This window comes from Oratosquilla oratoria, chromosome 18 (assembly GCF_046742065.1).
Source record: "Oratosquilla oratoria isolate Oo_2021 chromosome 18, ASM4674206v1, whole genome shotgun sequence".
In the NCBI taxonomy this organism is placed as follows: domain Eukaryota; kingdom Metazoa; phylum Arthropoda; class Malacostraca; order Stomatopoda; family Squillidae; genus Oratosquilla; species Oratosquilla oratoria.
The window spans coordinates 56577464-56589963 of NC_134794.1; the positions used below are offsets into that span (position 1 = coordinate 56577464).

The 12500-nt window shown below is 46.2% G+C and overlaps 1 protein-coding gene across 10 annotated transcripts in view; it reads left to right on the forward strand.

Moving 5' to 3' along the window:
• Nucleotides 1–12500, forward strand: part of LOC143035253 (echinoderm microtubule-associated protein-like 2) — a 223588-nt gene that overhangs the window by 129746 nt on the left and 81342 nt on the right. For 2 of the 10 annotated variants that reach the window (XM_076202065.1, XM_076202071.1), the window contains exon 2: nucleotides 11696–12500. This exon is cut by the window's right edge and continues 46 nt beyond it. The exons of the other annotated variants lie outside the window; for them this stretch is intronic. In XM_076202065.1, coding sequence (XP_076058180.1) covers nucleotides 12477–12500 — 24 coding nt within the window. In that variant the 5' untranslated portion in view covers nucleotides 11696–12476. The remainder of the gene's footprint in view (nucleotides 1–11695) is intronic. 10 annotated transcript variants of the gene reach the window in all.

Below are 12500 nucleotides of genomic sequence, written 5' to 3' on the forward strand. Positions count from 1 at the left end.
GACCTCGTATAGGATACATTTGTGTGTATGTGTACGTGCGTGCTTGTGTGTGTGTACGTGGGTGTATGTGTGCGTGTATGTTTGGGTGTTTACGTGTGTGTGTGTGCGTGTACGTGTGTATGTGTATACATGCCTATATAGCACTGACACAGTGTCGTGTCATCTCTGTGTCACCCACCCGTGTGACACTTGATACTATATGACGTCATTCAACCGATGACGTCACTGAACCGATGACGTCACTGAACCAGGTCATTGTGTTCAATTTTTTTCTGTCTAATGGCGGCAGGTGATTTTATTCAGTTTAGGAGCCACGACTATCCCTTCAATCGGATATTTATTACTCGTTTTTTTCTTGTTAATAATATTCATGTATCATTATATTAAAATTATAATTAAAAGGGAATTATTAATATTTTTATTTATATGATTTATAAGAATATTAGAAAAATTAAAGATTGAAAACATTATTAAGATAATTCATTTTTTTTTGTATGTTTGTGTTCTTATATTATTTATTTGTTTTTGCTTGATTGTGTAATTGTGCATTTGTTTTATGTTCTCATTCTTTGATTAGTTTGTCTTATTTTTTCTCTGGTTGTCTATATTCAGTTGATTATTTGTGGATTTCATTTATGTATTTGTTTATTATTTTTCTTTTTTTCTCTCTTGATAGTGTAGTTGGTAAGTTACTACGGCACTTGTCATGTGATTGCTGGGTTCGAGTCCTTGGCAGTACCGCATTTCAATTCCTGCATGTCGGCCTCCATTGGGTCTCCCGATGTTGATGGCTTAGAATTAAAGTGCATTGTGGTTGTTAAAATGTATATATATATATATATATATATATATATATATGTGTGTGTGTGTGTGTGTGTGTGTGTGTGTATGCATGTATTTTAACGTTATTTACATGTTTCTATGAGATTTATGGTTCTAGGAAGTCGACCAAGAAATGGGCCTTGTTATCTAGTTTTTGTATTCAGTCATTGACAAAATTAACCGTTTTCGTACGAAAGATTTTCGCCCAATGAGAAGGCAAAGAGGAAGAAGCTCCGCCCCCGAATGGGCCCCGCCCTTTCTCAGTATTGGGTGGATGGGGGGAGGGTATAGAGTGGTAGGCTCAGTGACTGGGTTCGAGTCCTGCGTTTTTTCATGCGTGTGTAATTGTGTATGTGTTATGCATTAATGTGGATACGTATGTGTGTAGAAACTAGATATGCATATGTGGTGTGTGTGTGTGTGTGTGTGTGTGTGTGTGTGTGTGTGTGTGTGTGTGTGTTTATTTATCAACAGTTGTTACCCCCTCTGATGAGAGCCTAGAGTTCGTAGTATTAACATGCATGTTCTCGGTGGCGCGGTTGATAGAGTGCTGGATTGTCACGTACGGTGGTGCTCGCAGTACCTGGTTCGAATCCTGCCCAGGGCCGAAATTATTTCGGTATCGCTGCTCTTCGGGTCGTTACTCTGACTCGTGGGCGGGGAGTTGGGTGTGTGTGTTTGTGTGTGTGTGTGTGTGTGTGTGTGTGTATGTATGTAAGGTCATAGCATTACCCATAGATCGGTCATACGAGCTCTGAGCTCTCTTCCGGGAGGGAAATAGCTGTCGATCACGAGTCCAACACGTGATCCAAAGACCAAGGTGAATACACACACACACACACACACACACGCGCGCGCGCGCGCGCGCGCTTCGCTCAAGTGTGTGTGTGTGTGTGTGTGTGTGTATGCGTGTGTACGTATGTTTGTGTACATCAATTAAGTGTGCATATGTCTTCACACATGTGTGGTGTTGGAGGAAGTGGAGGAGGAGGAGAAAGAGGAGGAGGAGACGGAAGCGGAGGAGGTGAAGGAGAAGGAAATGAAGGGGGGAGGAGGAGGAGGAGGAGGAGGAAGCGGTGGAGGAAGTTGCTGTGAGATATGGAAGTAGTTCTCAGAATTTCTTTTTTTCTTCTTCTTCCTTTTTCTTCTTCTTCCCCCTCTTCCTCATCATCCTCTTCTTCTTCTTTTTCCGCTCCTTCGTCTTCTTTTCTTCCTCTTCTTCTTCTTCTTCTTCCTCTTCATCATGTTTTACTTAGTCTTCTCCATCTTCTTCCTTCTTCTTCTTCTTTTAGTTTCTTCTTCCCTTCTTCATCCTCTTCTTCTTCCTCTTCTTTTTCTTCCTTCTTATTCGAAATCTCAGGAGGGTCTTATATGCAACCGAAGCCTCTGTCACCTTTGCCCCGGGTGCTATGTTGTAGGTGGAGCTCAGATATGAAGAATATTCTGAAGAATTATTACGGAGATGAATAATGATGTGCGGGCTTCAAACTAAGTTATTCATTTGAATTAATAATTTTTCTCCATTCATTATTATTATTATTATTATTATCATTATTATTATGATGATGATTATAATTATTATCATTATTATTATTGTTATCATTATTATTATTATTATTATTATTATTATTGTTATATATTTTTTCTACTGTACACACAACGTATGGAAGGATGATGACAGTAGTGATGATTGGAGTAATAGTAACATTAATGATAGAATAGTAATAATACTAACAGTAATAAATGGTAGATAACTTCAAGAATGGAGAGAAAGGTTAGACTTACCCCTAAGACATTTCTTTTAGCCGTCATGACACGTGTGTGTGCGTGTGTGTGTGTACGTATGTACGTGTACGTGTGTATGTTTGTATGTGAATGTGTGTCTGTGTGTGTGAATGTGTGTTTGTGTGTGTACGTTTGTGTATGTGTTTGTGTGTGAATGTGTGTGTATGTGTGTGTGTGTGTGTGTATGTTTGTATGTGTGTGTGAATGTGTCTGTGTGTGTGTGGATGTGTGTTAGTGTGAATGTGTGTGTATGTTTGTGTTTGTGAATGTGTGTATATGTATGTTTGCATGTCTGTGTGAATGTGTGTGTATGTGTGTGAATGTGTGTTTGTGTGTACGTTTGTGTATATGTTTGTGTGAATTGTGTGTGTTTTTGCATTTTTTGTGTATATATGTATCTGTGTGTGAGAATGTCCGTATGTCTGCATGTGTATGCGTGCGTGCGTGCGTGTTCACTGGTGTTGAATAAATGACGATACAGGTGTAAACCCTGTTCATTGTCTATTGAACACAAACACAGGTTACGCAAGTGTTGAACAGCAGCCTCAAGGATGTCATGTGTGTGTGTGCGTGTGTGTGTGTACGTGTGTGTGTGTGTGTGTACGTGTGTGCGTGCGCGTGTGTATGTGTGACCTTCTGAATATCTGAAAGCCCTTATTTTGCTGGCTTCGCTCCTTACAAGGGGCTTGGAACCTCCTCCACCTCCTCCTCCTCCTCCTCCTCCTCCTCCTCCTCCTCTCACTTTTCCCATTCTCTCTGTCTCGTTTTCTTTCTCCTCCTTTCCCATTACCCCCCTTCCTTCTCCTCCTCCTCTCACTTTTCCCATTCTCTCTGTCTCGTTTTCTTTCTCCTCCTTTCCCATTACCCCCCTTCCTTCTCCTCCTCTTCCTCTCCCCATAATCCCCCTCTTCCTCCTCCTCCTCCTCCTCCTCCCTTCTTCTTTCCATTCCCTCCCTCCCTCCCTCCTCCACATCTCTTTCTTCAATCCCTCTAGCCACCCCCCTCTACCCCCATTCCCTCCCTCCCTCTCTCTCTCTCTCCTCCTCCTCCTCTTTCCTCCCTCCCTCTCCTCCTCCTCTTCCCTCCCTCCCTCCTCTCCAGCACCGACGCGGTCCCGTCCCCCCCTCCCCCCATGGAGGAGGTGGAGGAGGAGGAGGAGGAAGAGGAGTACAGTAGATACTCGGACGGGGGTCAGGTCACTGGAGGAGCTAGTCACGTGACCGCCTCGGTTGGTGATGACAGACGGTTGTGGTGATGACAGAGACGCTGGTGGCTGTGGTGACGATGATAATGAAGGTGGTGATGGTGCATGGTGTAGTTGGTAAAAGCTGTTTATTCTATACTGGCGAAGTTCGAGATGAAAATTATCTATATGTGACGTAACAATAGTTTAAAAAAAATGAAAAATGTAAAATATTAAATTGTGAGTTACTATCACATTGTTCAATAACGTAATTGTAGAAAGCCAACGTTTTATGTTCAAATGAACAGGAATGGCCTCGACAGTGATGGTTAAATCGGTGATAGTGGCAATGATGATGTCATCGGGGATAATGTTGAAGATTGGTGAATTTTTTTTTTTTTTTTTTTTTTAAATGGTGAAAATGTTTATGAATGGTGGTGGAGGTGGGTGTGGTCGTGCTGATGTCGTCCTTGGGAGGAGGAGGAGGAGGTATGACGTGTCACTCTTGGAGGAGGAGGAGGAGGAGGAGGAGTTGTTGCCGAATGACAAGACTCGTGACGTCAGGTGACCGTAATTACGAACGTTGTGTGCGTGGCTGACTCAACACGGTACTGGATCACGTGCTGGACTCATGATGGACAGCTTTTACTCTCCCGGATGAGAACTCAGACTTCGTATAGTGCGTATTATGTGTATATGTGTGTGTGTGTGTGTGTGTGTGTGTGTGTGTGTGTGTGTGTGTGTGTGTGTGTGTTTGAAAGAAACAGAAAACAAGTGAGCGAGATTGGGAAAGAGAATGATATAGTTATTATTGCGTTATTGTTTGGTTTATCTTATCCTACTATTATTGTTGTTATTTATAGGTATTAATATTTTTGTTATTATTTTCATTATTAGTATTATTACTTTTATTGTTATTATTATTATTATTATTATTATCATTTTTGATATTATTATTGTTGTTATTTTAGTAAGGATGGGTTTTAATATAGATTAAATTAACCCTCCCTCTTTCGACAAGGTTAACTTATCCCTCATAACCCCCCCATAACCCCCCGGGAGGGTTATGGGGGGAATAAAATCGCCCGAGAGGGGGGCAGCAACCAGAACAAAGGTGGAAATCGTGGAAAGGCTCGACCATCACACCTCCTCCTCCTCCTCCTCCTCCTCCTCCTCCTCCTCCTCCTCCTCCTCTTCCTCCTCCTCTTCCTCCTCCTCTTCCTCCTCCTCTTCCTCCTCATCTTTCCCCTCCTCTTTCTCCTCCTCATCTTCCTCCTTCTCTTCCTCCCCTTTCTCCCTCTCCTGCTCTTGCTCTTCCTCCATCTCTCCCTCCTCTTTTATCTTCTCCACCTCCTCTTCCCCCTTCTTTCCCTTCTCCTTCTCTTTCTCCTCCTCCTCCTCCTCCTCCTTTTCCTCCTCCTCCTCCTTTTCCTCCTCCTCCTCTTCCTCCTCCTCCTGCTCTTCCTCCTCCTCCTGCTCTTCCTCCTCCTCCTGCTCTTCCTCCTCCTCCTCGTCCTCCTCCTCCTCCTCCTCCTCCTCTTCCTCATCTTCCTCCACTTCCTCTTCCCCTCCTCTTCCTCTTTTTCCCTTTCTCTTCCTCTTCCTCCTCTTCCTCGCCAAGCCATCTCTCGTATATTTTGTTCCCTGCCTGCTTCTCATTCTCCGCCACCCCCCCCTTCCTCTCCTCCTCCTCCTCTTCCTCCCCCGTTTCCCCTCTAATGACGCTTCTTCTTCCCTCTTTTGCATACATGGACGTCCACTGCACTGCACGCGCACACACACACACACACACACACACACACACACACACACACACACACACACACACACACACACACACACACACACACACACACACACACACACAGTGAGTTGTTGTCAAGACATTTGGTGTTGGCAGCAGGATTGCAGTCTCATGTTGTTGTTGTCAGCAGGCGAACGTGGGAGTGTTGGCAGGGGCACTTCCGTTGTTGGAAACAGTTGTCAATGTTTACTACGTAGTCCTTTCTCGGGAGGGATTTTGGTGTTGGAAGAAGTCATCGTGTTGGCAGACGTGTGTACGGCTAGTGTGTGTTGTCGTTCTCATCACTGTTGACAACAGACACGTTTCATTGTTGGCACGGGTGTCAAAAATCAAGAGAGTCGGGGGACGTGTTGACACTGGCGAAGGTTGTTGGCAGTGGTTGTCACGAGATTAGAAAAAAAAAAGTAAAACAAATAAAATATCCCCTTGACGGGTCGAGTGCATGGGAACGGGGGTGGAGGGAGTGGGAGGGAAGGGGAGAAGGGGGTGGAGGGAGTGGGAGGGAGATAGAGAAGGGTTGGAGGGAGTGGGGAGGGAGGTAGAGAAGGGGGAGGGAGTGGGAGGGAGGGAGGGGAGGAAGGGAAGTTGGTCTAATGGTCGCCAGGTGGCTGTGACGTCATAGGATGACGTCACTCTAGGAGGGGAGGGGGAGTGGGGGGGAGGGAGGGAGGGTGGAGAAACAGCCTACTAGTGACAGTGATTTTTTTTTTCGTATTATTTTTATTGTTATTATTGATATTTGTTATTATCGTAATTAGTATTAGTATTCTTGTTATTATTAATTATTATTAATTTTTGTAATTATTGTTCATTATTTTTATTATTATTGATATTGTTGTTATTGTTTTGATCATCATCATTTATTATTGTTACTGTTACGTTCGTTATTGTCATTAATGTTGTTATTATTGTTGGTGGACACGTTTACCAATAAAAATGTTGAATGTACAAATATTGCCAAAAATTATTGAAAGTGTTTGGATAAGTGAAGGCGGGGAAGGTGAAGGAGGAGGAGGAAGAGGAAGAAGAAGATAGGGAAGAAGATGAGAAAGGGAAAGATGAGGAGATCAGTTAGGAGGAGGAAGAGAAATGAAGGAGGAGGAGGAGGAGGAATAACACCATTAGCTAAAGAGGGAAGAGGGGAATACAGAGGAAGAAGAAAAGAGAGAAAGAGGGAGAAGAAGAAGGAGGAGGAGGAAGAAGAAGAGGGAGAAGAAGGAGGAGGAGGAAGAAGAAGAGGGAGAAGAAGGAGGAGGAGGAGGAAGAATTAGAAGAAGAAGAAGAAGAGGAGGAGGAGGAGCAGGAGCAAAAGAGGGAGAAGAAGGAGGAAGAGGAGGAGGAGGAGGAGGAATGTTCAAAGTAAAGGGTTGTGTCTTGAACGGTGAACACATTGTTGGTGGTGGGGGGGGAACTGTTTAAATCTGTTCAGTAAGGTTACAACACTCCCCCAGTTCCCTCTCCCCTCTCACACCTCCCCCTCCCACTCTCCCCTCCCACTCTCCCCTCTCACACCTCACACTCTCCCCTCTCACACCTCCCCCTCTCCCCTCTCACACCTCCCCCTCTTCCCCTCTTCCCCTCTTCCCCTCTCCCCTCTTCCCCTCTCCCCTCTCCCCTCTCACACCTCCCCCTCTCCCCTCTCCTCTCTCACACCTCCCCCTCTCCCCTCTCCCACCTCCCCCTCTCCCATCTCCCCTCTCCCATCTCCCACTCTCCCATCTCCCACTCTTCCTTTCTCTTCTCCCCCCTCCCTTTCTCTTCTCCCCCTCCCTCTCTCCCACCTCCCCTTCTCCCCTCTCCCACCTCCCCTTCTCCCCTCTCCCACCTCCCCTTCTCCCCTCTCCCACTTCCCCTTCTCCCCTCTCCCACTTCCCCTTCTCCCCTCTCCCACTTCCCCTTCTCCCCTCTCCCACTTCCCCGTCTCCCCTCTCCCACTTCCCCTCCCCTCCCCTCCCCTCTCCCCCTCTCCCCTCTCCCAGCTCCCTTCCTCTCCCCTCTCCCCCCTCCCTTCCCCTCCCCTCTCCCCCCTCCCTTCCCCTCCCCTCTCCCCTCCCCATTTCCCTTCCCCTCCCCTCTCCCCCCTCCCCCTCTCTCTTTCCTCTTTCCTTCCCCCTCCTCCCCCAGCTCTTCAGGTGAAGGGAGTAGCCAGAATGAATTATATAAAGATCGTCATTTTGTATCTAGTAGCTGAAGTTCTTCAGCGTGGCAATACATAAAATAAAGAGATGAATAAATTGATTAATGAATTAGTAAAATACAAAAAGGAGATCATTGAGTCCATACTGAGGCTGGCTACGGTGCAAATGGTCGCCAAATTATGGAATTAATAAACAACAGGAAGACATGAAAAATAGATAATAGTTAGTAAAAAAAAATATCAGCTGATGTTTTAGGTAAATATATTGTGTCGCTTTTGGGTTTGGAGCTGATGTTGACAGCAGGCGCGACCAGCTGTTCTCATGAGCAGCGGAAGCAGCAGCAGCAGCTCTCTCTCTCTCTCTCTCTCTCTCTCTCTCTCTCTCTCTCTCTCTCTCTCTCTCTCTCTCTCTCTCTCTCTCTCTCTCTCTCTCTCTCTTCCTCTCTCTCTCCTGAACCAGCTCCCGTGTTTTCTCTCTCTCTTGCTCCATCTGGGAAAAATCTCACACTCCTTTCGTAAGGTTGATGGCAGGGCATCCATTACATGCTGAAATAAGTCTTGTGGTTTGGGAAGCGATGTATGCACTCACACACACACACACACACACGCACACACACACACACACGAACACACACACACGAACATACACACACGAACACACACACACGAACATACACACACGAACACACACACACACACACACACACACACACACACACACACACACACACACACACACACACACACACACCCACGAACACACACACACACACACGCGAACACACACACACACACACGAACACACACACACACACGCGAGCACACACACACACACACACACACACACACACACACACACACACACACACACACACACACACACACACACACACACACACACACACACACACACACACACACACACACACACACACACACACACACACACACACAGTCTCTCCCTCACACTCTCTCACACACACACACACTCTATCTCTCCCTCCCCCCCTCTCTCTCTCTCTCTCTCTCTCTCTCTCTCTCTCTCTCTCTCTCCTTTTCCTCCTTCTCCCCCATCCACTTCTTCCTTCTTCCCCTCTTACTTCCCTGACTCCTCTTCCTCTTCTTCCTTCCCCTCCCTTTCCCTTCTCCCTCCCCCTTCTTACATCCCTCCACCATTCTCCCTTTCCCTTCCTACTTTTCCCTTCCCTTCCCTTCCCCCAATTTTCCTTGACTCCCTCCTTTCCCCCCTCTCCTCTTTTCCTTCCACGTTTTTCACCCCTCCTTCATTCCTCTTCTCCCCCTCCCTCCCTCCCTCCCCCAGCCCTTGTACATGCCCCCCTTCTCCCACGCCCCCAACCACACTTAACCCCCATCTTCCCCCCTCCCCTCCCCCTCCCCCTCCCACCGTTCCTTCAACCGCACACAGCCGTGCCCTCCAGGGATATCACTATTGTTGTTGTTATTGTTGTTGTTCTCGTTGTCATGGTTACTGCCAACAGCAGTACTGTGTCTTTCTGCGGATGTGATGACACTGTTCTTCAGATATGATTTCGTTGTTAATCCTGCAACCAGTACTGATAACAATAACACATGGATATGCAAACAACTTGATTCTACCCATGATAAAAGCGGGTGGCCGATACACACACACACACACACACACACACACACACACACACACACACACACACACACACACACACACACACACACACACACAGACACACACACACACTACATATATACATATTTATATATATATATATATATATATATATATATGTGTGTGTGTGTGTGTATGTGTGTGTGTATACATATACATATGTGTATATATATACATATGTATATACAAAGATATATATATATATACATACACATGTGTATATGATATGTATACATATACATATGTGTATATATATACATATATATATATATATATATATATATATATATATATATATATATATATGAGAAATTCACTTGTGAACAGCGACATCAATCAGATAATTTTTATGGCCTTCGTACATAGGACTCGAACCTACCCGCTCTGACGCCAAGAGGCTCCTGAGACAGTGCCTTAGACCGCTCAGCCACTGATGGATAAAACTCTCTGAACTCGGAACGCTACTGGTTCCCGAGGTTAGGAAAGATCGCTGCCTGCGACCCCTATTTCCTTTTTCACCAGAGAGCCAACCACACTCGTAGCAGGAATGGATTAAGGCACTGTCTCAGGAGCCTCATCATTGCTATATTCATTATCATCATCATCATCATCATCATCATCATCATCATCCCAAAGAACAAGCGGCATTGGCAACTTCATGTTCGAGGACGAGTTCATACTTTAGGGCAGACGTAACGTGAGTTTAGAGCGAAAGAGAGAGAGGGAGAGAGAGAGAGAGAGAGAGAGAGATGAAGTAGCACAGGTGAGGGACACAAGGTGCCAAGCGGGAGGTAGGGTGCCAGCAGGACAGTGCCCCTCCCCTCCCCCCCTCCTGCAGTGCCGCGTCGCGCCGCGCCGCCATTTCCCCAGTGACCTATCGAGTGCCTTGAGTGGACACCATTAGCCAACTCTCAAACAAAGTTTGTTCAGCTTAATTAACGATAAAAGTCTAGTCGTCCTCCTGCTCTTCCTCCTCTTCTTCCTCCTCTTCTTCCTCCTCTTCTTCCTCCTCTTCTTCCTCCTTTTCATCCTCTTCTTCCTCCTTTTCATCCTCCTCCTCTTCCTTTTTCTCCTGCTCCTCTTCTTCCTCCTTTTCATCCTCTTCTTTCTTTTTTCTTTCTTTTCATCCTCTTCCTCTTCCTTTTCTTCCTGTTCCTCCTCTTCCTTTTCCTCCTCTACTTCTTCCTCTTCCCTTCCTCACCTCCTTTTCCTCTTCATACCCTTTCTCCTCCTCTTTCTCCTCCTTTTCCTCCTTTTCTTGCTGTTCTTCCTTCTCTTCTTTGTCCTTTTCCTCTTCCTCCACCCCCGTTTCCTCCTCTTCTTCCTCCTCTCACTTTCCTCCTCATCCACCTCTTCCTCCTCCTCCTTTTCCTCTTCCTCCACCCACTTTTCCTCCTTTTCTTCCTCTCACTTTCCTCCTCATCCACCTCTTCCTCCTCCTTTTCCTCCACCTCTTCCTCCTCCTCCACCTCTTCCTCTTCCTCCTTTTCCTCCTCTTCTTCCGCCTCATCTTCTTCCTCTTCCTCCTCTCACTTTCCTCCTCCTCCTCCTCTTCCTCTTCTTCCTCCTCTTCTTCCTCCTCTTCTTCCTCCCCTCCCTTTTTCTCTCACTTCGCTCCCCCTCCTCTTCCTGTCCCTCCTCTTGCTTTGCTGCCGCCGCCTGGCTATTTCTTTCTTTCGTCTGCTGTGGAGCGTTGGTTTCCAATCTCGTCTCGTAACCATACAGCCTCGGGATCGATTACTAAGGCTCTCCTAGCACGTAGGGTATTTTTTCCCTCGTTTTGATTATTTAGGTTGTAGAGAATGTAATTGTATTTTTGTGTGTATTCGTACACAGAAACAGGCACGCGCGCGCGCATACACACATGCACACACACACACACACACACACACACACACACACACACACACACACACACACACACACACACACACACACATTGAGAGTTCATTCATACCAGTGTGTGTGTGTGTGTGTTCGCGCGCGCGCGCGTCTGTGCGTGTTTGTGTGTAGCTGTATATACTTGCATTAACGTCAACATATTTATGTGTGATTTGCATGTAAGGAAAGTTATATGACCCCCCCCCCCTTACGCTGCACGTTTGGTTTGAAATCTAAAAATATTTGGCAGCTGGCTGCACTTCTCTGGGTTCCCCATTTCTCAGAAATATACAAGAATAGAACTTGGGGTCGCAAAAGGACCGTCAGTGGTTCAAGAAGGAGGGCGTCATTGGTAACAGTGATAAGACACTCCAAAATCACACCAAAAAAATCTATTTTTATCTGTATTTTGAATTTTAGGGAGGAATTTGTGTTTGGGCGTGTCCCTTTCTGCTCACCTAAGTTGAACGAAAACTTAGGACATGGCACGAAAAGTAACATTCAAAAAGAACTTCCTTTCGTCTGTATAGCTCGTATTTTCCGTGTGAAAATGATCACTATGTGGACGATACGATTTGGGAAAACGCGAAGCTGGACAAAAGATGACGTCATGTCGTTGTTGTGTCATTCTTGCCGTTGATTGGCGGAACGATTACGGTGTTGGAGTCGAGAAGGAGAAGGAAATCCGACCTCCACGAAGAAACTCTTTCCTTGCATCACGAGAAGTCAGAAAGTGTGACGTCGCGTCACGTCGGCCAAGGGAATTCCTCAGGAGACTTCATCAGCGTGACGGCCGCTCGTTCTCCGACACTCCCATCTAAGAACTCTCGTATCATATTCGGAAACTGACGACTTTGGGGTCAGGTGTTTGCTGTGGACGTTGTGTGTACGTATGCCCAGAGCCAAGAGTCCTTTTCCCTCAAGAAGACCCCTCCGTCAAGGAACCCACTGCAGTAGGAACACCTCCTTCTTCAGGAGGAACACCTCCTTCTTCAGGAGAAGTATTCCTTCTTCAGGAGGAACACCTTCTTCAGGAGATCACCCAACGTGCCTCTCCTTCGTTTCGGCCTTGATCCAGGGCTCCAAGGGCCCACTGGAGAGGTTCTCCCTTCTTTAGGATCCGTAGTACCGCCTTCAGACACTCCCGAAGGCCTCTGAAAGGAGGCACGTCAGCGCTACCCGAAGAAGAGGCCCTCAAAGCATGAGGATCATGGACGGCGAGGAT